At 33.8% G+C, this 27,342-nt stretch overlaps 1 protein-coding gene across 8 annotated transcripts in view; it reads left to right on the top strand.

Annotated features, from left to right (window-relative positions):
• GPATCH8 (G-patch domain containing 8) overlaps positions 1 to 27,342 on the top strand; it is a 108,736-nt gene that overhangs the window by 64,543 nt on the left and 16,851 nt on the right. For 4 of the 8 annotated variants that reach the window (XM_074261095.1, XM_074261094.1, XM_074261096.1 and 1 more), the window contains 4 exons: positions 11,768 to 11,812; positions 13,968 to 14,035; positions 14,722 to 14,808; positions 22,866 to 23,009. In XM_074261095.1, the coding sequence (XP_074117196.1) occupies positions 14,009 to 14,035; positions 14,722 to 14,808; positions 22,866 to 23,009 (258 nt within the window). In that variant the 5' untranslated portion in view covers positions 11,768 to 11,812; positions 13,968 to 14,008. The remainder of the gene's footprint in view (positions 1 to 11,767; positions 11,813 to 13,967; positions 14,036 to 14,721; positions 14,809 to 22,865; positions 23,010 to 27,342) is intronic. The other 4 variants (XM_074261099.1, XM_074261092.1, XM_074261093.1 and 1 more) reach the window with 1 other exon arrangement.

Here is a 27,342-nt window from a genome sequence, read left to right on the forward strand (position 1 = left end):
AACTGACCCACTTGTTATTTCTTAAATTTAACATTCCATCTCCTACTTGCATACCTTTGAATCAGGCTTTTCTATATGCCTAGAATGCATTCATTTTTTATTTCTACCTCTTAGAATTCTTTAACTTCCTTTGATGCTAACTTGTCAGATGCCGTGCTTATGAGAATGTCATTCCTAATCTTATTAATTAAGATTAAAATTAAATTGTAAGCCCTCCCATGCCTCCAGTTGTCTTGTATTTACTAATATGTTTGCATGTTTTATCTCAGTAAAAAACTTCAAACATTAGATACAAGACACTTGCCAGGGCAAGGGATATAAAGAAAATAAAATTACTATCATTGTTTTCCAGCAACTTATATTGTATGGATAGGGACTAAACATTTAGAAATAGGTAAGTAGAATTCAAGTAAAGAAAACCTCAGCCAGAATACTATAGGAAAATTTGAGGAGGGATAGAGCATTTTCAGAATAAGAGAACCTCCCCCCCTCCCCAGGTAATTGTGGTTAAGTGATTTGCCCAAGGTCACACAGCTAGGAAGTGTTAAGTCAAATCTGAGGCCAGATTTGAGCTCAGGTCCTTCTGACTTCAGGGCTAGTGCTCTCAAGAGAAACTTCTTGAAAGATATAACTCATGAACTTCTTTACAAAGGAGTTAGATTCTGAAAGGCAGGTGTCAGGAAGAAGAAATCTATTTCATAATAGGAAAATCTGTTCCCCAAAATGGGGCAATATTGTTTAAAAAAAAAAAAAACAAACAAAAAAAAAACCGCGTGGGAGTAAGAGATCAGATAGCAAATTCATGGAATAGCTAGTGAACCTATTTCAACTAGAACATAGTCTTTTTGAAATTAATTGTAAAATAAAACTAGAAAGGAAAATTATAGAGAATTCTAAATTTCAGAACTTAGACTTTAATTTTATCATATAGACAATGTGGCTAAAGATTTTTGAATAAGAAAATGCCATCATGAGACTTGTGCATCAGGAAGATTTAGCATTTATGTGAAAGTCATATGGTAGAGGCAAGCTAACCTCCATAGAAGAGACATGAAAGTATTCCAAACAAGAAGTTAGGAGGCAGGTATTGGGGGAGATAGAATTGACAGTATTTAGTAACTGACTGAATTTGAGTAGTGAAAGAAAGACAAAGCAGAAAATTTTCAAACCTGGATTGTGAAGGATGGTGGTTTTCATGCAACAAAAATGTTAGTTGAATTAAACTAATCCAACAATTCATTTAATTCAGTATCTTGGACACAGAAATATAATGTTTTCTTATCCTTCAGATTACTTTTATCCTTTCAGAATTTATTGTGTTGGTAGAGATGTACAGTGCTTTTTTTACATCACATATGCTTCTATAATGGAAAAAAAGATTGATTTGGCACTGAAGTATTCAAGTGGTTTTTTAGAAGCTTTTGCAGCTTTTTTTTTTTTAACTTTGAAAATAAGATGGTGAAGTTCTCGGCTTGGGAGCCAGGAAGCCTTAAAGTTAAATTCAGGCTCATTTACTAACTATGAACCTGATCTAATCATTTAGCCTCTGTCTGCCTCAGCTCTGTTAACTGTAAGATAAGGATAATATTAGCACCCACATCCCTGGGGTGCTTGGAACATAGTAGGGACTTACTAAATACTTGTTCCCTTCCCCATCTTAAATAATGACAGTGGAAGTGACTTCAAATAAGGGATAAATGCAAAAGATCATAGGAAGGAAGATTCAGCTAATTGCAAATATATATATATTAGCCATGCAAATGTTTAGTTAGAAAATCCTTACTGTTAAATTTAATCTTTATTCATCTGAGGAGTTAATGATAGTACATTAGGGCCACACCATATGCAAAGAAGTCAGTTGGAGGTTGGTGAATAGTGGAAATTTAAAGCTACAGAGCCATGGCCTTAGCTCCTCTCTCCCTTGAAAATGACTATGGGTGAAGATGTTCTTGGTAGTAGTGATAGTATGCCATACAATATTTGTTAAGGCGGTTTTAATATCGTCTTTGTCTTAAGATTTTACTTTAGAGGGAAGGAAAATGAACTAAGAAATGTAGTATTATGTTATAAATTCTCAAGAAAAAGTAAAAACTGTTTATCTTCAAGGAGCCAGTGAAGAATATGAAAGGTACAAAGAAATAAGTGATTAAAATTTTTTTAAGAATGAAAAAAAAATGATAATAATTACAGAGATTAATTTAAACCAGTTAGCTGAAAAGGTAACACAAGTGAAATGTTTATCTGAATTTGGTTCATAAAGTTTTTGCTTAGTAAACATAAGATGATACATCTTATATTCTGTTTGACATTATTATGTAAAATTTCCTTTAGAAATAGTTTTACAGTTTTTGATGGCACTACAGATGTACCAATGTAGAAAATTATACTTAAGGAATAGATGTTGTTTCAGAAAAAAAGTTCTGAGATTATTAGAACAAAAAAGGAATAAAATTGTTGTATAAAACCTGCTTAGCAGGACTTTCCAGTTGATAATTCATAAATCAGAAATCTTTGGATTGTTGTAATTTCCTCCATACTCTTTAAATTGAGTGATAGTTTATCTAGAAAAATGGAAATTAAAAAAAAAATAGAGGAAAATGGAAATGGGTTGTTAAAATAAAATGTTTTCAGTCAAAACTAGCAGTATAGGAAGCCATAGCCAGAGAACGGTAAGATAGTAATACTGCTTTTCATATATTTAGTTCTAAAGTTAAATCTTTAAAATTAAATTACCATCTGTTATTTCCTTTTATTCTCTCAGCACACTTAAGTATGTGGGGCAAATGATCTCTTTTAGGGTCAGTCTTCATTTTTATAGACAGAGAATTCGATGGATTTTCCAGGATCATATTATATAAGCTGATTATGGTATGAGCCCAGGACTTCCCCCAAGATATGTAACTGAATCAGTCAACAAGCCTTTATTAAGCTTCTGCTTATATTAGGAACTAGGATAAAAGAATACAAAGATAGAAAGGGAATATTTCCTGTTAAGGAGTTTGCATTCTATTGGGGAGACAGTGCATACATGTAAGTTTAAATGAAGTGAATAAATGCAAAAGTTTTGTTTTGTCAGAAAGTCTCATGAAATTGTAGAAATCAGAAAAGGCTTCTTGTTGAGTAGGGGTTCTTACATGGCAGTGGCAGGAATGGGAAGCTTTTAAAAATATTTTAAAAATTATTTCAGTATAATTGAGATTATTGTTGGGGGGTGGTTTGTAATCCTCTATGCACTTTTATTTTATGCTTTTAAAAATATTAGGCTTTAAGATCTGATTGCCATGGGGTTTCATGCCACTCAAAAAAAAATGAAGCATTGTTGTAGAAGATGACACTTGAGCTAAGCTAATGTAAACTAGGATTCTAAAAAACAGTTTTCCAAGGGCAGCTGCCTATGTAAAAGCACAAATACAGGAAATTGATATATAAGGAACAGCCCCCCCAAAAAATTTTTTTTATTAAATTGAATTTTAGAGAATAAGCAGGGAATAAAAAGCATTGTTGGAGCCAGCTTTAAATTTTTTTATTTTTTTATTCCATCTTCCAGTTATTGGAATTTAATGAGCAGGAAAGTGATATTATTGACTTCAAAGTTGAGAATACAGACACTATAAGGATTATAGTTTCCTTCATATAAAAAAGAAAGTTTGGAAGAGAGTTTTGAGTTTGTTTGACAAGATAAGTCTTGTTGGATATATTGGGTTCAGGATTCTTAAGGGACATCCAGTTAGTTCAAAATGTTCAATGGGGGCAATTGGTGACTAGATTTAGGAGAGAGAAGGGTTACCTATGTAAATAGATCTGAGAGTCATCCACATAGAGATGAGAATTAAATTCAAGGAAGTTAACAAGAATTAATGGAAAAAAAAGAAAAGAAGAGGGTCTAGAACTATCTTGAGATTCTTCTACAGTTAGGAGGTGTGATATGGATGATAATAAAGGTGACAGAGCAAGAATGATCATATAGATAGGTAGACAACCAAAAAAAAACAATTTTGTGAAAACCCAGAGGGAGAGAGAGTGGTAAAGAGTGCCAAATATTTCAGAAAGTATCAAGAAAGAACTAAGAAAAGGTCGCCAGTTAGCATTTAAAGAAATGATACTTAAGGTAGTAGCTTTGGAGAGAGCAATTTCTGTAAATGTTGAGTTTGGAAGCCAATTCTTAGAGAATTTAAGTAATGAATGGGAAGAAAAGAAATGGAAACAATGATATTAGACAGTTTTTCAAGAATTTGGCTACAAAAGAAAGATATAACAGAATGAAAGAGGGTGGTGGGTAGAAGAAATCTTGATGTGTTGGTAGACAGGGTAGATTAAAAATGAAATAGAAGACAAATGGTTGAAGGCAGGTGATTCTTCCATTTATCAAAAAATTAGTAGTGAGATGTATGGCAGTATAGAACTTCAGTTCAAAAAAAAAGTGTTCTCTGGGTTTGTGTGTCTAGATTTTTTTTTGCACCCTAATTTATACACTAAACACTTTTTTTGAGTTCTATCACTTAGTAGCTGTGTGACCCCAAAAAAGGCACTCAAACTTTCTGAGTTATGGTTTCCTTACTTAAAAAGTGAACTAAACGGTATTTATGTTCCCTGCCTCGGGTTTTGTGAAGAAAGTACTTTGAAGTCTTAAATCATTATATGAAAGATTGACAGATTTTTATTTGGTGTAATTCCAGTTTAAAAGTTAGAGGTAAAAAAAAACAGATAATAAAATCAAAGCAAAAGTTGTGATATACTAGAAAGGGCTATCTAGATTTGAAGCCAAAAATTCAAGGTTTGAATCTCCGCTCTACCAGTTACTATCACTATGGTCTTGGTCAAGTTATTACTTCTCTGGTATCTAGACTTCCTAATGGCTGTTTGCAGTGGGAGAAAGAATTGTTAATTTTGTAGTCCCAAAAGTTGCTGGTCTTTTTTTTTTCCACTTTTTTTTTTTTTTTTAATATTGATAACCAATGCTGCCATGGATTTCATAGAATTTAAGAATGTATGGGACCTTAGAACTCATCTAGTCCAAACCTCTATAAAATTTTTCTTCAGAACTTATTGAAATGATGAGATTGATTTCAGAAAAACCTGGAAAGACTGACATGAACTGATGCTGAGTGAAGTGAACAGAAAACCAAGAAAATGTGGCACACATAGCAAGATTATGTGATGGTCAAATGTGTTGGACTTGACTGTTCCTCAGCAATGCAGTGATTCAAATCAATTCCAATAGACTTGAGATGGAAAATGCCATCTTCATCCAGAGGAAAACAGTATGGAGACTATGGATCAAAACATAGTATTTCCATCTTTTTGGTTTTTTTACTTTTTTCTTTTTTGTGCTTTTTTTAAGTCCTGCTTGGCATGTTTCTAATATAGTCTCTGAATTTGTATTTCATGTTTGTTGTGATTTCTCATATAATCAAAAAGACAATTTCTTAAAAACAGTGTATAAGGATAAGATTCCTTGACTTTTAATAATTGACCCTGAGTCATTCATGTTCTGAGTTTCTAAATAGGATTTTTTTTCTTTTTTGATTGATATCAGATGAGAAATACTGATAAGTTTTGTTTTTTTTTAACTGAAAGCTGTTGGCTATCAATAGCGTATACTACCACAGGTTCTGAAGAATTAAAGTTGTAGGTGACTAAAGATGCACTGAGAATGTAAGGAAAATTCAGGCTGAAATATAGATAGACTTTGTTTAAAGGAATATGCCTTTATTGGACTGTTCCATTGAAGTAATATTATAAATGGGTGATCAGCTAAGATGTTGCAAGGGAAGAGGTGGTCATGATTTTATAGTAGAATTTGATTATAATGTACTAAATGATTTTTATTGGTAAGCTGCTGATCAAGACTGATCAAAAGGGTTTGCCTGCTAACATCTTAGTTATTACTGGAGTTAAATCTTTTGGAGACCGTTATCAAGCCCCAAAAAAGTAAAAGTAGAAATGAACATTTGTTTGGAATTCAAGAACTTCAAGGGCTTAATATATGTTTTTACTGAAAGAGAAATTTAATGTAGTGGGGAGCCTGAGAGTTATTTGGTGCTTTATGGTTTACAGGATTTTCACATATACATTGTTGTTTTTCACAACACCCTCTCACTGGTTGAGTAGAAAACTGGCTCTGAGAGGTCAAGTAACCAGCATTAGGGCAACAAAACTAATAAGTGACAGAGTTAGGGTTTTCCATTGCTCTTTAAACTAAAACAGTAGTATAATTCTTAGTTGACTTTAACTTGCTGATGTGGATATTTCAATACTCACCACTAGACTGGTTAATATCTTAACCTCTTCTTTTGAAAATGGTTTCACAACATGGAATTTTAGAGCTGTACTTTACTTAGGGTTCAGTTAGTCTAATACTTTAATTTTGTAGATGAGAAAACTGAGGCCCTGAAGATTAACACTTTAAGTAACAGTGTTAGAACTAAACTCCTAATTTCTTACATTCTGGTTCTGTGTACCTTGATATAGGGAGAAGAGCATTGGATTTCTAATTAAAGGTCCTCTGCTGCTTGTTAGCCTATGTGTCCTTTAACTAGATATTTAATTCTCTGATCCTCAGAAGAAGTTGTTTAGATAATATGTCCTAAGTCATTGATCCTATGATTCTTTGCATAAAATACTATGATGTTGTCTCCATTATGTCTTCCCATCATCCATCAATATCCTTCCCCATGTTAGTAGCTTTTCTGACTTTTGAACAAGTCAGTGGAAAGATTTATTTTAAATCAGTAGGCCTTTATTAAGTGTCTTCAATATCCTAAGCATTCTGCTGGGCTTTGGGGATACAAAAGCAAAAATGAAATAGTCTCTGCCCTCAAGTTTAAATACTATAAGGAGATAAACACCTTGGGTGGGTGTGTTTGTGTGGGTGTGGGTGTGGGGGGGTTAGGGTTACAAGATACTAATACATACAAGATGCTAACTAATTTCATGCTGGATCTTGAAAGATCCACACTAGCTAACTGGTAATTAGAGGATTGAGACAAGACCTGAGATTTCATTGGTTATAAGGAACTCTCGATTGAAGACATTTCCTCAGTTGATGCTTGTAGTACCAATTTGTAGCCTTAGAGAGTTACTTAGAGTGTTACAACCTCTATGTGTCAAAAGCTGGACTTAAAACATTCCTGGCTTTGAGGCCAATTCTGGATCCATTATTGTGTTGTTATCTCTATCTAAAAATAAAACAATAAATATAAGGTAATAATATAAGGTAGTAACTTTGAGGATCAAGAAAGAAACTCCACGTGTGGGGAACTTAATTTTGGAAAAAACAAAAACAAAAAAACTAGGGATTCCAAGAGGCTAAACATGAAGAAGTGAATCCCAGAAATCTGGGATAAGGATTCTATGCACAAAGGTATAGGAAATGAGTATCAACTACAAAGCTAGTGTTATTGAATTAAACAGTCTGGACAGGTGAGATGTCTGTTGAACATTTTAAATGGCAAACAAAGGACATACTCGATTTTAAAGTTGATATGAACTCCCTGTGATTTTTTGAATTGTAGAGTGATGTGGTTATATTGGTGCTTTAGGAAATTCACTTGACTACAGTTGATTGTATGGACTAGAAAAAGCAGAGACTTGAGATAACAAAAGCCCCTTTATGTTGACATACTAATCATAAAGGAAGTTAAATTCAAATATTTAAATTTGAAGGTTAGGCTCCCAGAGGAGATAATGAAAAGGTTCTATAATCATTAAATGTTATATAATTATAGGCTACCATTATTCAATTTTAATAACTCAAGTAGATAATCTTTAAATCTAGTTGATTCCTTCCAACTAGCTCTTTTTTTTTAAGCTGATATATATTATAATTATAATAATAATAATAATAATAATTAGATGCTGGACAGACTTGTCATTAACCACAGATCTTCCAGTGTATTATAGATTTTGATCTGAAATGGCAAGAAGGAAAGAGTATGGAAGTTCAAGCTTTCATTCTCTTTCCTTTACAGAATGAAGTTTAGTTGGTTTTCCCAAATAATATAATTGTCCTCATTTTCAGCTCAAGGTAATTATTTAAATTCTCTATCCTCCCAGTTGGTATACCAGAAGGTATTTTTTAGGTAAAACTAGTATTCAAGCAGGCAGTTCCATCTGTGTACTCTTCTGCTATAGTTACCAAAAAAATTAAATTGGATCAACAGCTATTCATGAAATACTTACTGCACGTAGAACATTGTGGCACAGTGTAGAGAGTGTTATTATTTAGTCATATCTGAGTCATGACTCCATTTGGGACTTTCTTGACAGAAATTTTCTTGGCAGAAATTGTCATATTCTTTTCCAGCTCATTTTGCAGATGAGGAAACTGAAGCAACAGGGTTATATAGTCATATAGGGTATGACTACACACTCACATAGGGAGTTACATAGTGGCCCATGATCATGTAGCTAGTAAATGTCTGAGGTCAGGTTTGAGCTCAGAGAAATAAGTCTTACTGACTCCAGATCTTGGCAAACTATCTGCTATACCACTTAGCTCATATTGAAGGGAATACATTGAAAAACAAAGACAACCCATGTTCTCATGGCACTTACATTGTATTAGACCTATTCAATATAAATGTGTGTGTGTGACAGATATGCTAAAATAATGAAAGTACGTTCAAGGAAATAGAAATTGTGTAAATAGAAAAGAGATTGATATGGAAGTGATAAGGAGGAAGAATATATGGGAAGAGCTAAGAAAGGCAGAGTGGAGGAAATAATATTTGAGCTGGGCTTTTGAGGGGGGAAGAAATTGTATAATCATAAATGAGAGGGGAGGGAGAAAAGGGCGGTCAGGCAAAGAATGTCATGGAGACAAGGCATTTTGGCTCTAATTTTGAAAAAAAAAAAATATGAAGATTTCTATTTGGAGCATTAGATCTAACAAATAAAGTAGAATGAGGTAAAGCTGGAAAGCCAGGTCAGGGCCAAATTGTAGGGGACTTTGAATCCTAGAATTTTTCATTAGATTTTATTTGGTAGGTAATCTGAAGTCATTGGACATCTGAGGTCATGGGAAAGAAAGCAGCATTAATATCCTAACCATCAAAAAGATTAGTCTGCCAGCACTATATGGGATAGATGAAATGGGAAAAGGGAGACAAAATGAGAGTAGAGTAGCCTTTTTTGAGGCTCTTGCAGTAATTTAAACAAATAGGAATCTAAATTAGTGTGATGACAATGGGTTAAAAATAAATATTTAATGGGGATCTAGTTGTTTTGGAGGAGAGGACTGTAGTCCATAGCCTGGGTAAATTAATTGATGAAATGAATGATAGTGCCATTAACAAATTAAAAAGCTGGAAGAGAATTTAACTGACTTTTGAGTTGGAGGAGGAGATCAGGACATTTTGAAGTAACAGTAATGTGCATAGAGGGAGAATACCAAATAGGTATTTGGAAATATGGAAGTTGAAGGAAAGGTTGACCAGATAAACAGTTTTTCATTTGCATGGAAGTAAAAATTAAGGTATTAAAAGAGTATTAGAGTAAAAGGAACCAAAGAACTTAGTTTTTCAATACAAATTTAAATATTTTCCTTGTGTTGTGTTGGTTAGGACTTGCTTTGTCATTACCAAAATGATTATAGATTTTAAGCCTTAAGATTTTCTATTTAATTATTGTGTTAGCAGTGGGAAAACTGTCCTTAGGAACATTTGGCAATTTGTCAACATCATTTCATAAATTAAAATGGAATTAATTTTATAAAATAAAAAAGGGGACTTATTACTAATTTTTGCTAGAAAACATTTTAAAGTTTAATTTAGAAGTATTGTATGCCTGTATTACCTTACTTTGGGCACATTCTAAATTTAGTATTGATCTTCTCCCTCTTTACCTAGCTTGTAGAGCATATTGTAGATACTCAGCACCTATTTACTTTTTGAGCTTTTTGATAGTATTTCTCTTTAAGGTGGGGAGGGAGAAGCCTTTGATATATTTTGGTTCTGAAATACTCCCCTTGAAAACCCAGGAAATAGTTGAGATATTCTCTCTCTTTGAGTTACTTTTATTTATTTATTTGTTTGTTTATTTTTTTGCTGGAGCAATTGGGGTTAAGTGACTTCCCAGGATCACACAGTTAGAAAGTGTCAAATGTCTGAGATCGAATTTGAACTCAGGTCCTCTTGACTTCAGAGCTGTTGCTCTATCCACTGCACCACCTAATTGCCCCAATGTTTAATTTTTAAAAGATCAAGTTTTCCAGAGAATAGCACATTAACACTCCTTTTTTATCTAGAATTCACAATAGATGTACAAATATTTTTTTAAAATTTTCATCAGTTTAAGGAATTCTAGTGGAATTCAGAAGCATTTATTATTAATTTATAAAGTTCTCACCATGTGCCCCTGTACTAAGCAAAATCTTGTTGTCTTCATGGAGCTCACATTCTAATGAAAGTGACAAATGTTTATAGATGTGATGGATATATCGGATAAATTGAAAATAATCTCATATGGAAAGTTCTGACAACTGAGAGGCTGGAGAAAGTGGGATTTGAGCTGAGTCTTGAAGGATGCCTGGAGATTGAGCATTGCAAGTATAGGATACAGACAAACAGGGCAAGTAATTCAGGAAACAATGTTAAGTAGAGAGCAGTAAGAAGGGCATTATTGGTGGATAGCAATGACTAGTTACCAGACTTGTGGCCTTTTAAGAGATAGAAGGTGTTGCTGTTAAAGAATCCAGACATCAAAATGAGGATTATTTACTACCAACTGTTTCACTCTGGGGAAGGCATTCCTAGTACACAGATCATCATGTCAACTCAGCTTTAACTTGTAGTCTTAGAAAAATTGTGTGGCATACAGAGTTCAGAATTTGAACTCTATCTATATCCACTACCAATGGGTGTTTTTCATCATACTTGACATGAGCATAGTAAATATGTGCTCTGAACCTTTTTTGAGAATTATTGAATAATGTCTTCTAGAATTTTTCCTTGGTCCAGGGCCTGTCTTATATGGAAAGAAATTACATTTCGTCCATATTCCAGAATTATTGGTCTTCAGTAAAGGTAATTTTGTTCAGTATTATTGGTGCTTAGAAAGATTTCTTTATGAAGGAATAGACCTCAGGGGAGATCAATTGAAGAGTGTTAATTCATTCACAGCAGAATTGAAATACTATTTGACTATCTAAGATATGAAAATCAGAGGTTAAACCCAAGCCTTTAGAGTATATTTTCTACGGTAACTCCTAAAGCATTGCCTCTTGAGACTCCAAATTATACTTGGCTACATGTTCCTTATAAGTAGTTAGAGAAGAAAACTTGGAGAGCTAGATATAATTGTCAGTTAGATATAAAGAACAAAAGCCTAATTTTCGGCCAGAATGAGTGTTCAGTCTTGTAAAATTATTGAAGCAATCAAAATTCATGCCAAACATCATTTCAAACCAACGTAGATAAGGAATATAGTTATACAAAAAGATCTTAGCTATTTGCTCCAGTTTCAGTCGGTATTAGTGTTTTAAATTGGCTGGTACTTTTTTCTTTCTTCTCCTGTTCCATCCCCAATTTTATGTTTTCACACAGGAGGAGCTGTACATGTTACCAAGAAATAGTACAGAAATCCCAAGTCCTGGTGTAACTATTATCAAAACTGGTTTGTGATGACCACTTTCTCCCCCAACCCCACCCTGAAGTAGTGGGAGGGGAGAAGTCCAACTGTTAATTTTAACCCATCCTGTCTGCCTGCTAAAAGGCCTGTTTTCCACCCTAATGGTTTTTGCCTAACAAATGGTGTTTCTTTCTTACAGCATTATGATCCTGGACTTGTTGTGGTGATGGTAAACTTAGCAGTGGTAATTTTTTATTTTCAGACTGAATTACTCCTTTTTGTCATCAGTGCACCAATATGTTAGGCTTACTTTCTCTGTTGTAGCCTTCATCCCTCTGCTTGGTCTTTTTCATTTTCCTTTCCTTTCCTTTATGCAACTTGTCTGATCCCTGTTCATTAAAGGGTAATGCTAAGAAGGGATGTATCTGTTTGTGATAGAACTGCCACAAAAAAAAAAAAAATCATTTAAAACCTAAAATTCTGATACTGTTCAAACTTGATTTACCCCACAACATCATGGGCGCTAGCACTTGCTACTGCAATTTTCAAATAAATAAATTAATTAAAACAAACTTTGACTGCCTTAGAAGGCAAAAGTACTGATGCAGTGTTTATGTACAGGGGTTTACATAGTTATTGAATCTGTGCCAAAAGTCTTCATTCTTGCAAAAAACAAAGCTTAACAAATAGCAAAAAAAGTAGAAAATAAAATTGAATTCCTTTGACTTTTTTTTTTTTTCAATTCCATTAGTTTATCTGATTTTACCAGTAAATCCCTGATTGAGACGTTTTAAAAGTGATATTACACTTAAGGACGTCATTTTTATACCTGTCTTTAATTTGGTCCTTTTGCTAAAGATTGCAGTCACTGCTTATTTATTATACCATTGGGCGCAAGGTAGTGATGTGGTTTTTGGGGAGGTTTTGTCTTTTTCTTTTCTTTCTTTCTTTCTTTTTTTTTTTTTTTTTTTTTTTTTTTTTTTTTTTTTTTTAATTTGTTTGTTTGTTTAACTGGCAGTCTTTAAAAAATCCAAATGAAAGCTATACTCCAGAAATGTTTTTTTTTTTTTTTTTTCTTTGCTGGCATGAGATGGGTTTTTTTAGTTGTTTTTAAAATCTGAAATTTTAATTGCCCCCAATTAATTTTCCTGTTTGTTGCTAAAAGTAACAGTTGGTCTTTGGTGATATTTAGGTAAACTCCTGGATTTTTACCACTGCCTGAAGACAAAAGTTAACTCTATAAATGCAGATCAGTTGAATGCAAATTCCATAAATTCTTACATGGCTGTTTGAAAAAAACTTAATCCTTGTCACCCAGAGTCCAAGATCCAATCGAGGTCATGGCATTTGTTGATTTTTTTTTTTTTTTTTAATGCCTCATTGTTGGCCTGATAAAGTTGATTTTTTTTTTTTTAATGGCCCAAAGGTATAATATGTATATGTGTGTATAACAAAAGCAGTTTTTTACACCAGCCTGAGTGTAAAAGATGAGGGAAGTAAACATTGTGTTTTTTCACTCAAGGTATACTACGGATAAGGTAAGTCCTCTTTTCAAGTGGGCTTACATCACAATAAACAGCGCAAGTTGTGATGTAAAACAGCTGTGGTAGTAAAGTGCTTGTCTGCCCCATTTTGCTTTGTTTGGCTGGTTATGAGTGGATTAAAGATACATAAAAACAAATTTCAGCATAGTTTGATTAGTTTAAAGTCAATTTTCTTCGCAACTAGTCCTTTTCACAGCTTACCGATTGCCACAACTAATCTGGGAAATGAGAAAATAGTATTGCTATTTTAGAAAGTTCTGGTGTATGAATAAAATCATGTTTGGCTACCCAAGGGTACCTGCTTCCTCATTTAATTTTTTTATACTACCTCTTTTAATTGCTAAGCCATATTTTCACAAACAAAATTAAGTTCTGATTTACTAAGTTGGCTTTATAATTTCCTAACATTTTTGTTGGAAATAGATTTTTATATTTATATAAATTCAGATGGCTATGGAGGAAAGGGGTTGTTAGAATAGAATGAATGAATTTTTTCTTTTTTTTTTTTTTTTTGATGGGAGGATCTTTAAAGTCAAAACAAAAATTTTTAAATTTCCTCCTGCCGGTGTGTACTGTAGGGTTTTAATCTGACCACCAATCTCATTTTGCTAGAGTGGTTAGTGCCTTATAAATTCCAAGTTGTTAAGTTAGCCAAGGGTAGTTGAATTTGAGCTTTTAAAAAAAAAAAAAAAAAGTGGGTTTGGATGTAAGCTGTGAGAATGGCTTGTGTTTGGTTCACTGTAGCTTTCTGGTCTCTGCACTCCAAGGCAAGATCTCTAACCACCCAAACCCACTGTGTAAAGTGAGCTGATGACTTGGCTTTATGCCTCACCTGCTTATGTGTTCCTGTTTCAGGGAGAACAGATCCCATTCCGATCGTTGTCAAGTATGATGTCATGGGTATGGGTCGAATGGAAATGGAGGTAAGTTGATCTTGCTAGTCCATTATTTTATGAAATATGTGAGCTAAATTATGTTAATATAAATAAATATAGATGTGGATATGAGAATACTCAGGAGAAAGTAGAGTATAGATAATAATAAACTGTATAGTACTTTTTCTTTGAATTAAAAAAAATAGCTTCATAACATTTTATGCTGTGATTCCTTTAAGGAAAGCAGGTGATTCAATAACTCATTTTTATCTTTGGGAAACCTGAGTCACAGAAAGGATTGTAGATTTACCTATGATCACAACTCTGAGCCCCTTAGTTGTATATTATTTTCCCCCAGCAGTCCTACTTGTCTTAAAATTTTCTATTACAATAAAGTCTTTCCCCTCTACAAAGGAACATTGATCCCTCCTTCCCTATACTTTATTACCTGAAATCTTTTTGCCACTTTTAATTCTTGGTGTTGAGATTTGAATTTCCATAAAGTGAAGTTCATTATTGACATTGGATGTACCTGCTGGGAACCACTGCTATGGAAGGATTAATGAATTGTTTTGCATGCCATTTTCTCTGTGGGATGACAAAAGTGGGAGACAGTTAAGTAAAATATACAACAATTTTTTTTTTAACAAACAATTCTGTGATAATGCAACACTTTTTAGTTTGACTGAATCATATAAGGATCATAAAACTGATCTGATTCTTTTCTTATTAAGCTTGATTATGCTGAAGATGCTACCGAACGGAGGCGTGTCCTAGAAGTAGAAAAAGAAGACACAGAAGAGTTGAGGCAAAAGTACAAGGTACTTAATCAAGATTGTCTGTGGTTGGAGTCTCCAGGATAACTGTAAAGACAACTTTTTTTTTTTTTTTTAAATTATTCATTTTTCCAAATTATCCCCTCCCTCCCCCCATGACAGGTAATCCCATACATTTTACATGTGTTACAATATAACCTAGATACAATATATGTGTGTAAATACCATTTTCTTGTTGCACATTAATTATTAGCTTCCGAAGGTATAAGTAACCTGGGTAGATAGATAGTAGTGCTAACAATTTACATTCACTTCCCAGTGTTCCTTCTCTGGGTGTAATTATTTCTGTCCATCATTGATCAACTGGAAGTGAGTTGGATCTTCTTTATGTTGAAGATTTCCATTTCCATCAGAATACATCCTCATACAGTATTGTTGTTGAAGTGTATAGTGATCTTCTGGTTCTGTTCATTTCACTCAGCAACAGTTGATTTAAGTCTCTCCAAGCCTCTCTGTATTCCTCCTGCTTGTCATTTCTTACAGAGCAATAATATTCCATAACTTTCATATACCACAATTTACCCAACCATTCTCCAGTTGATGGACATCCATTCAACTTCCAGTTTCTAGCTACAACAAAAAGAGCTGCCACAAACATTTTGGCACATACAGGTCCCTTTCCGCTCTTTAGTATTTCTTTGGGATATAATCCTAATAACAGCAATGCTGGGTCAAAGGGTATGCATAGTTTGATAACTTTTTGGGCATAGTTCCAAATTGCTCTCCAGAATGGCTAGATTCTTTCACAACTCCACCAACAATGTATCAGTGTCCCAGTTTTCCCACATCCCCTCCAACATTCATCATTATTTGTTCCTGTCATCTTAGCCAATCTGACAGGTGTGTAGTGGTATCTCAGATACCACTTAATTTGCATTTCTCTGATCAGTAGTGATTTGGAACACTCATATGAGTGGAAATAGTTTCAATTTCATCATCTGAGAATTGTCTGTTCATATCCCTTGACCATTTATCAATTGGAGAATGGTTTGGTTTCCTATAAATCAGGGTCAGTTCTCTATATATTTTGGAAATGAGACCTTTGTCAGAACCTTTACTTTTAAAAATATTTTCTCAATTTGTTACTTCCCTTCTAATCTTGTTTGCATTAGTATTGTTTGTACAGAAACTTTTTAGTTTGATGAAGACAACTTTTTAAAATTAACAATTTATGATAATATTTAGCACCTCCATTGGTGAGCTATTTCATCAGATAGCTCCAGTTGCTTCCAAGGGAATTTGCTTTTTGATATGGTTGCAAACTTATTAGATTCATATATACCCTTGGATCTTGTCAGTTTTATATTTTAAATTGATCATCTCTTAAATTTTTAAAGTTATGGCTAACAAAATACATTCTGGCTATTTTTTTGAAGAGGGGAATGGGGGAATTTTTCTATTACTAGCTCTCTGGAAATAATTCTATTAAAGATCTTGTAGGGGGGGAGAGGTTGTTATGGGAGAGATAGAAAGCCTTGTAATTTAGACTCAAAGTAGCCATCAAACACTACCTCCTGAAGATATTATACTGCTCCAACCACTATGTTTTTGCTTTCCAGAGAGTTGATTGGAATAGCTTATTGGAGACTTATTTGGTGTCTGCTTGCTGCAGAAATGTGTGGAGTTAATGATCCAGTCAGATTCAGTAAAGAATTTTGCACAATTGCTTATTGGGAGTCTGGGGATAGGGTGAGGTGGGGGGGGGGGGGACTATAAAAGAGAAAAAAAACAAACCTTACAAATACACTCAGTCTTACAGGAATTGCTGACAAATAAATGGTTTTATACTTACACTTATTTGTTATCTCATTGATGTGGGTGTTCCAACTGTACAGATCATTTGTAAATTACTTACTAGTCTTAAATATCTATAGTCTTATGACTATTCTGAAATAGAATGGAATTTTATACCTTGAATTAAGACTTTGCTCTCATAGAATCAGCTACTGTTTTGTGAAAACAAGAACTATCCATTTCCTTTAATTGTGAAAAGATGTATTGTTTGAGCATATGTAATGAAAGTGTCTCGGAGCTTTAGAAAAATTTTGTTTCTGTTTCATTCTTGTAATTTAGAACAAATGGGAGTTAGAGAGAAAGATTTTTTAAATAAAGATATTTTTAACCTAAGACCTTTTATTTTGAAAATTGAAACAATTATTTCAGTGCTTCAGGTCAGATTAACTGTGGCCATTCATGTAGAGGAATTGTAGGTCACTAGCAACCAGAAATATAGTGAAAGGAGATTCTAATATCCCATTTCCTACTTTGTTACTTGCGAATTTGTCAAAATATTTGGTTATAACCAAAACAAATATTTTAAAATTTTTGAATTGCTAATTTTGAGAGAGAAGTTTGTTCCTGGTTCTCAAAGAAAAATCCTTTTCCTTTTTTATCAATTTCCTTTTATAATTTTACTTGAATAACTTTAGAATCCAAACATGAGATTGTGTGTATGATTTAAAGTAGTAGAGAAGTGACTTGCCAAAGTCCGCACATAGCTAACTAATCCAAGGATCAGAATTTGAACCCAGATTATCAATGAATGTTCTTTTTGCATCATATTGCTTCTCCTTTGCCTTCCTTTTGTTGCGTTATAGATTTATACTAGTCATGCAGAAAGTTTTAATTTTCAGAACAACCATCAGAAAGCATAAACCTCTAAAAATCAATCCTGTCTCTAAGCCATCTTGCCTTAGGAATAGGGGAACTATGTTAAGAGTCTGATGGGTCCATTTTCAGTAAGAATAATTGGGTTTAAGGACCTTATCAGATTTCATGAATTACTTTACACAAAAAACGAAGACTTAGTATTAAATTTTTTTCTCTAAGTAAAATTTAAGTTGTACTTTTTTTTCTTTAGTGATATTTACATTTAAAACAAATGATTTGGGTTTTTTAGATTTCACCTCCCCAAGTCATCAATTGAAATCTGCTTTCTTTTTTAAAAAATAAAAACACTAAGCAAATTATAGATTTAGAGGAAATCTAGAGAAGGAAAAATCTTGTCTTTAAGCAAATGTATCTTCAAACCACAGTCCCATATATATATTTGACAAATTCCCATGGTTTCATCAGATTAAAGCTTTTTGTTTGATGGGTAATTTGAACCCTTCTTTTATAAGATAAGGAAGTAAGATATCCTTTTTCAAAAAAAGTCAGTATTTAAACTTTTGCATGAAATGTAGTTAATATTTTCATTTGTTCAAATATGTGCTAGCCAAACACCATAAATGAGAATTCTCACATCAAAAAATAAAACAAACAAACAAAAATATCTGAAATACTACTTTTCTGTCGGTGGAATACTAAATTTAATGTTGGATTTGATGGGTGTATTAGTTTCTTTTAATTTTCCCCCTTTGTTATAAGAGATAACCACCTCTGGGAAGATGGGGCAGGAGTGGGGAGGCACACAGGGAGACATACTGGGAAATGATGGTGATAAAAATTACTTTTTTTTTTTTTTTTTCCCCTGAGGCGGGGTTAAGTGACTTGCCCAGGGTCACACACTATTAAAATGTCTGAGACTAGATTTGAACTCAGGTCCTCCTGAATTCAAGGCTGGTGCTCTATCCACTGCGCCACCTAGCTGCCCCCAAGCACTTCTTTCTTTCTTTTCTTTTTTTTTTTTTTAATTTAATTTAATTTTTTGTTTTTGATAGTGATAAAAATCAAAAGACATTCATTAAAAATGTTTTTAGGAGGTCAGAAGGAATAAGACCTTTGTTCTATAAGGAACAGCGTTTTCTATGTATATTTGGCTTTCAAAAACGGGAGGCAGCAATGTGGTAACTAATTTGCACGATAAGAAGATTTAAGAAACTAGATTGATTTGGTGAAATCAGAACTATAAAATGTTTGTAAGAATGCAGTTTTTTTTAGTAAACTTTAAGCTTCAAACTTCATTACCATTAGATGTTTATTAAAACATCACAGTATAAGTCATTTATACACAATATAATTGATCTTCATTTTTTATATTCATTCTCACATTTAGTCAGAAGAACTCTAAAATTAGATTTAGGTCAGCAGGCATTAATTAAGCACCTGTTAAATGCCAAAAATTTGAATAACTGTGAACACAAAAAATAAGCATCAAGAAGATGACTCCTATTATCATTACCTGGAATATGAGAAAGAGGATTATTTGCATTAATGACAAATAACGGTTCATTAAAGTTTTCAAGAGTATTTAACAATTATTTCATTTGGACCCCAGAACAACCTTGGGGGCTAGAGGCTGTTATTAGGAAACTTGACATCCCTACAAATTAAGAGTTTTCCCCCAGGTCACACAGTTATAGTGTTTCTGAGACTGGTTTCAGATTTGGATCTTAATCCCTGTACACCTAACATTCTTATATTTATTAACTAACAGGCTTGTTGGATAAGGCAGGCTTTCTTCTTAGGGAAGAAGTTGGTATTCCGGGAAGCTCACTTGCAGGCACACATCCAACGTGGTTGTATTTAGTTCTAAATTTAATATTAAAACCCAGTCCTTGTTCAGTGATGTAAACATAAATCTTCTAATATATGTAGAATGGTATGGGTGTGCAGTCCATTTTGAAAAATATTCTAAATTTCTTGGATTCTTATTTTAAGGTGTTCTGTTTTTCTTTGTTTTGTTTGTTTTCTCACACCTGTGATTTCTCTAGGGAAGTCCTAGCGAAGATGTGCCCTCTACTACTGCTGGGGTGCCACATCTTATTTGCCACTTACAGTCTGAATTGCTTATATCCTGAGAGGTTGTGCATATTGTTAGGTGCAGGACATCTGACTCTTTAACTCTGCAACCTGCTTTCTCCTAACTACCCTGGGAACTTGGCTGTTTTCCCCTTATAAATAAAATCCTAAAAATCCAGCAGGGGGAGTACTTTCAGCTTTTACTTTTTTCAGTTATCACAAATTTTGAATTAGATGAATCCAAACAAATGTCAGAAAAACTGAAGTTCACAAAGAATTACAAGAAATGTATGTCCCAAATCTGTGGTTGATATATTTTACATTTGCTGTATGTATGTATGTATGTATGTATGTATGTATGTATGTGTGTGTATGTATATATCTATATAAAAGTATTTTTATGAGAAAATTTGAGTATGGAGAAGACAGTTATAACTATTGAAAATTTTAATCAAAGAGGTTAATTAAGTGCTTAATGTGGATGGGAGATACTATTTGATGAGGTAACTTGAACCAAATCATGAGGTAAATACCTAATAATGAGGTATATACCTCAATAGGATTAAGTGGGTACAGGGAGTCACATGGAGCTCCCCTGCAACCCCCTTAGAATTCGGCGCAAGGATACAAAGTTAAGTCAGGTCTAGTGGCGGCTAGAGTCCCCTGTAAATAAATTTACAGGCCGAAAACCTAGATGGATAAAAAGATGTTTATTGCCAGGTTTGGAAGCAGGGTTAAGGTCTGGTTAGTAAAAGGCATTATTAGATAGTGGAAGATAAACGCCGAAAGCAGCGGGGACAGAGAATCTCTGATGCAAGCATCTTAGCTGGCATCTTTCAAATCTCTGACCAAAGATGATTCTGGGTTTTGGTTTTTTTTTTTTTTTTTTTTTTTATCTGCTTGAAGAAGTAATGGGTGGAGCTCAGGTTAATTCCTTGAAGGCCAGATTTTTGGTGGGCTTTATCCAAGCCAGCTCAGATCCAGTGGGGGGCGGGGTACAAGCCCAAACTAGTTTGACCAGATCTTGTATCAAAGGGGGCTGAAAACCCAAACCAACTGGGGGCTGGGTACAGCCCAAACTGGCTCAATACAGATCTTTTCCCCTAGGAATATCTTGTCCCAAAGGTAGATCAGACAAGGAATCTTAAAGGGGCTATGCCCGCTACACTATTGACAGTATCTTATCCCTATCTAAGTTAAATATTTTTATAGTGTTGTCAAATAACAGTTCATCCTTCCTCTTCCTCTTTTCCCCCCATACTTATATAATTGGATAGCTAGCTGGCATAATAGAGTGCTGCACCTAGAGTCAGGAAGACCTGAGTTCAAATTTGGCTTAAAGTTCAAATTGGGGCAAGTCATTTAATTTCTGTTTAATCCACTGGAGAAGAAAATATCATACCACTTTAATATACTTGCCAAGAAACTCCCATGAACAGTATTGATGTGAAATGGGGCACAGAGGCACAGAATCAGACACCATTGAACAACAAATTTATGTTAGTGATCAGTTGTTTGCTTGAAAAAAAGAGAATGGAAGATAACCCAGAAAAAGCAGAAGTTGCAGAAGCCAGGGATATAGATGACTCTCTGGTTAGTGATCAGCTACTGAATAATTATGAATTGTCTTTTCAAGAAACAGGATGACTTCTCTCAGAGATATTTTTAAGGACATGGATGGGAAGTCCCAACATTCTTCAGACCCTTGAAAACTGGAAGGTTCTTGGGAAAGGAATTTTGCTATAATTGAGGCTTCCTGCAGCAATTCCTCCTTACTGGGAAGCCAGATGCTCTAGTTTCTGGAAAAACCTCCTATTCTAGCTAACTCAGTGTTTATAATATTTGGGAAGCATAATAAAATCCCATAGTCAGTTGGAACAGTCTTTTTCTGATTCATCATTTGTCTTCTTCAAATGACATATTCAAACATTTTTTTCACACATATTCTGGGGTGTTTTTTTTTTTTTTGTGATTGAGACTTGTTCTTATCAACTTAAGGTATCAGAGTAGTGAAGGTATGACTTACAAATGTAAGTCACATTAAGTCAGTGTGGTTTTTTCTCTTTATGAGATTTTAAATATTGTGTCAGAATGGGAAAGGAATAGAACATATTGATGAGGAGTAAGCTGAGGGTCTAAACAGAGATGGGTCAATTCCTTTTCTCTCTCTCCTTCCCCAAAGTCACCAAGGGCGGGTTCGGCAGCAAAGGAATTTGCTACTTAATGCTGTATGGAAACATAGTCTTTATTGATTAGAATGGAAACACCGGAGAGCCGGTGGGCAAAATGGCTGCATGGTACAAGGCCAATTTTGCAAAGAATAGATTTTTGAGGACTCTGTTTTATACAAGAGCACAATCATTCAGATGCAGTGATGTAAGGAGGTTCCTGAGAGTGAGAGAGATAAGGATTCTCTTGTTATCTTTTGGGGACAGACAGAAGTCTCTTCCCAAAAAGGAATTTCCTGCTGGCATTTGGTCTATCTGAACAGATTAGAATGGGGGCTGTAAAACCCCAGCCAGCTCAGATAACCCAAACTAGTTTGACCAGATCTTGTATCAAAGGTCCAAGTCCCAAAGGAAGTTGGAGATCAAACAAGGAATACCAAGGGGCTACTGCCCTCAACAATATGTCCTCTGCTTCCCCCCCCCCCCTCTCATGTTCGTTATGTTGTACAAATGCAGTATTGAATTCAAAACTGCTTCAGTTTTACAGATTCCTTGTAGTCACCTGTAATTTACATCATAGGAACACCTTCTATGCAAAAATTTGATTCCTCTTTGGTTTGTGATTATATGAATTAGGTTCCTGGAATGTGGTTTGGAATTGTAAGCTATTTTTTTATTGTTGTTTTTTGTTTTCCTGAGGCAATTGGGGTTAAATGTGTTGCCTAGGGTCAGATAGCTAGGATGTATCAAATGCCTGAGACTGGATTTGAACTCAGATCCTCCTGACTTTAGGTTGGCACTCTATCCACTGTACCATCTAGCTGCCCTTTATAAGCTACTTTTTCTGAAGTGATGTTGGGTTGCCAGATTCACTTTTGTAATAAAAAGTTGTATTTATTAGCCAAATGCATTATTATAGCTGGATATCCTTTAACTATGTGGACTTAATATCTGTTCTTAAAACTGTGGACTTTTGTAATGTTCTTCTCTGACATTGTATGCATATCAAATCCCTTTGAATAACAATATATAAAGATATTTGTTGGTTCAGTTGTATGGATTTTATGCCACATTATTGTTCTTTAAATGAGTTTTTCTGGGATCTTTAATGTTGATGAAAAAACCCTCTTCAGGTAAGTGATTTTTTTTTAAACTTCAGTTTAATCGGTTTCATTTTTCTTACTATTATAGGATTATGTTGATAAAGAGAAGGCTATTGCCAAAGCCCTAGAAGACCTTCGAGCTAACTTTTACTGTGAACTCTGTGACAAGCAATATCAAAAACACCAGGAGTTCGACAACCATATCAACTCCTATGATCATGCACACAAACAGGTAGGAAAGAGTTAACTGCTTACAGGAATCATTGGTCTCTGGTTTAATACCTTCTCTGCATTCTTGTTTTATATTTTTGTAAGTTGAACTTTTCCCTACCCACCTATTTCATTTCCTTCCATTTTAGGATTCCTTTTTGGATGCTCTTGGCTGTGATTTCCCATCTATACACATTCATTTCGAAAATAGCTTTTGACATGTTTGTGTACTGACTGCTATATTTTCAAATTAAATTTAAAAAACATTTGGAGGATATGGAAGATCCATATCTACTCGCCAGTAGTGAAGCCTGACTAACATTATATGTAGTTTTCTTATGGAAACAGTCCTGACACTTATATTCTCTCCAGATTTGAAGTGAAAGGAATGACTATGAATTTCATAGATTTTTAGAAGGTTTTCATTAGATAAATACTTTCAAGAAAATTACAAATTAATGCCTGTTGTAACTAACCACCTTATTTTTAAAAATAAATAAATAATGGCAAAATATGTTAGTGTCTTTGTAAAAGGATATTTTAAGATACCTTAACCATCTTTTTTTAATTAGCATGGAAAAGAAACTTGGGGATATCTTTCTGCCTCATGTAGAAAGCAGGAGGTTAAAGAAGAAAATAGTGATTTCCCTTGATGAAACTTTGAAAGGGGGACACAAGCCTTCAATCCCACAGCAAGGTTCTGTCTGGATAAAGGATGATTTTGTCAGAATATGATGGCAGAGAGTTCAGTTCTTAATTATAGAGCTCGTTAAATTTGTAAGATTTATGAACTTTTTTAAAAAGTTGCACTTGTTTAACATTTGATTTTGGGATTGGTGAAATTTCATTCTTATTGCTCTTTTAGCCGTAAAAGATCATGAAAATTTTAAAAGGCAAGTTATGACTTGAAATTTTAGTTTTAGGAAGAGATGGGTTGATTTGCCTACATGGTATGTGTAGAGTTTTTTGGTTGTTGTTGTTTGGTTGGTTAGTTGTTGGGGTTTTTAGCTGTGATTTAATAAACATGGATTTGGTCATCTATAGACTATGCTTGATGTTTCACCCACAGTGAATTTAACCAGATTATTTTTTAAAAAATACTTATTTGTTCATAAACACCTTTTGAACTTAACTTTTTTGGTCATTGCTTTGAACATACTGTCAATATGACATTATTTGAAGAAGTTAGGGGAATTAATTCTTGAGCAATGGTGTATGCAGTTCACATCTCTTCCAAATTAACTTTCACAGAGGAAAAGATGAGGTATGTAATAATAAATGCTAATACTCATCTAGTTATTTTCAGATTCACCATTTCATTAATTGTAATCTAAATCATTGGAAGGGGAAAATAATCTTCAGTTGTTTCTTATTGTTTTACCACTTAATAGATTTTACAATTTTAAGAATATATTTTTCCATTTAAGAGGCTCTATGTCATAATATAAATAGCAGGAAAAAACTAAAATATCACAAGACTATCTAAGGCGCAGGTAGGTGGTATAGTGGATAGAGCCATTGGCCTTAGAGTCAGGAGGATCAGACTTCCAATGTGCACTTGGACACTTGACACTACTGTGTTATTCTAGATAAGACATTTAACGCTGATTGCCCTCTTCTCTTCCCCTTTCCCATCTCCCAAAAGAGCGAACTTTAAAAAAAAAAAAAAAAAAAAAAAGTATAGGTATTCTAGAACAAGGTACCTAGCCCACTCCCATTTTATACTAGAAAAATAACTATGAAAAAATGCAGTTTATCAACCCTCTGGGCTAATCTAGAACAGTTAGTTAATAAATAGATGTATATGTTTTATTTACCCTCTTTATGACTCACTTTGGCATTTCATGCTATCAGGTATACTGTAAGAAGTTATTTCTTTTTATTCTGCTACTTAAACAATGCTAATCTTTCTTTTACTGAAATGCTTACACTTTGAACTGATATTTTATAAAGGTTTGAATCAGGAAGTAGCAACATTAAAAACATATAAAACAAAAAAATTGTGGAGTTGTGCTATAACTTGTTTTCTTTAGCTCTCTCACAGCATTTTGAATTTTCTCAAGAAATTTTAATGTTAGTACATCCCAGATAAATAATCTTTCCAATAGTAAATGGAGCCTATTTTTTTTCTTTGATCAACATAAATACATGCCTTCAAATTTTTCCCTTAAAATTTTACGTGTTCTAGCATCATTAAAACCTTATTCCTATGGTCCAGAAGGCACACAGAATTGTGAATCTGAGCCAGTAGGTAAATGTGCATAGCTAAGTGGTGGTAGCTCTAATTTGCATCTTCCAAGTTTTCATCATTGAAAACTAATAAGACCATTAAAAGGGATATTAGCTAAATTGCCTGGTAGTGGTTTGTTGGAATGGGTAGTCTCAGTACAATCAGTTTCTCCTAGTCTAAATCTCTTATAGTGTATGATGCTAACATTAACTTTTTATTAAAATTGTGAACATTTTATTTATATATTGCCCTCAAATTCTCCTCTACTCTTTATTTTAATTAACATTTAAGTGATTTAAAGGAGAAATGCATAATTTTTGAGAAATGGTTTATCTTTCTTTTTTTAAAAAAATTTTAAAATTAATTTTATAATTATAACATTTTTTGACAGTACATATGCATAGGTAATTTTTTTACAACATTATCCCTTGTACTCCCTTCTGTTCTGAATTTTCCCCTCTTTCCCTCCCCCTCCCTTAGATGGCAGGCATTCCCATACATATTAAATATGTTATAGTATATCCTAGATACAATATATATGTGCAGAACCGAATTTTGTTGTTGTTGTTGTTGTTGTTGTTGCAAAGGAAGAATTGGATTCGGAAGGTAAATGGTTTATCTTTCACAAATTTAAAAACTTGAGGGATACAATAACTATTTTTAGCATAATGCTGTGTGTAAGCATTCTTGAATTTTCTGATGATGTTCTGGTAGCATCCTAAAGGAATCAGTAAAGCTTTCTTGGCTTCTCTAAATTCTGGCATATTTTACCTGCCTAGCCAGAAAGTCAGTTGTAATTGAAATGAAACTGTTTATCTCTATTATCTCTATCCCTATTTTCTTGTCCTACCCCAATTTTTTCTCATTATATATGAGAACTACAAACAAAACTAATGCAGACAAGATCAGAAGGGAAGTAATAAATTGGGAAATAATTTTTACATTTAAGGGTTCTGATAAAAAAATTTTCTAAAATATATAGAGAATTGACTCAAATATGTAAGAATCCAAGTCATTCTCCAATTGATAAATGGTTAAAGGATGTGAACAGGCAATTTTCCTATGAAGAAATTGAAACTATTTCTAATCATATGAGAAGGTGTTCTAAATCACTATTAATCAGACAAATGTAAATTAAGACAACTCTGAGATACCATTACATGCTTTTCAGATTGGCTAAGATGACAGGAAAAGATAATGATGAATGTTGGGGGGGATGTGGGAAAATTGGGACACTGATACATTATTGGTGGAATTGTGAACAGATCCATCCATTCTGGATAGCAGTCTGGAACTATGCTTATAAAGTTATGAAACTGCACTAACCCTTTGATCCAGCAATATTTCTACTGGGCTTATATCCCAAAGAGATCTTAAAGGAGGGAAAGGGACCCACATGTGCAAAAATGTTTGTGGAAGCCCTCTTTGTGTGGCTAGAAACTGGAAACTGAATGGATGCCCACCAGTTGCAGAACGGCTGAGTAACTTGTGATATATAAATGTTATGGAATATAAGATGTTACGTTCTATAAGAAACCGTCACCAGGATGATTTCAGAGAGGCCTAGAGAGACTTACATGAACTGATGTGAAGTGAAATGAGCAGAACCAGGAGGTCATTATACATGGCAACATCAGTATTATACAACAATCAATTCTGATGAACATGACTCTTTCCAACAATGAGATGATAGAGGACAGTTCCAATGATCTTGTGATGAGAGCCATCTACACTCAGAGAGAGGACTGTGGGAACTGAATGTGGATCACAACATAACATTCTCACTCTTTTTGTTGTTGTTCTCTTGCATTTTGTTTTCTTATTCATTTCCTTTTTTTTTTTTTTTTAATCTGATTTCTCTTGTACAGCAAGAGAATTGTATAAATATATTTGTACATAGTGAATTTAACATATATTTTACATGTTTAACATATATTGAATTGTTTGCCATCTAGGGGAAGGGGTGGGGAAAGGGAGAAGATCTGAAACACAAGACTATGCAAGGGTCAATGTTATCAAATTATCCATGCATGTGTTTTGAAAATAAAAAGCTTTATAAAAGAAAAGAAAATAAGAATTACAGATATCATTTTTCCCATCTAGGGATGCAAATACAAATATATAT

Source organism: Sminthopsis crassicaudata, chromosome 4 (genome assembly GCF_048593235.1).
Source record: "Sminthopsis crassicaudata isolate SCR6 chromosome 4, ASM4859323v1, whole genome shotgun sequence".
Taxonomy (NCBI): Eukaryota; Metazoa; Chordata; class Mammalia; order Dasyuromorphia; family Dasyuridae; genus Sminthopsis; species Sminthopsis crassicaudata.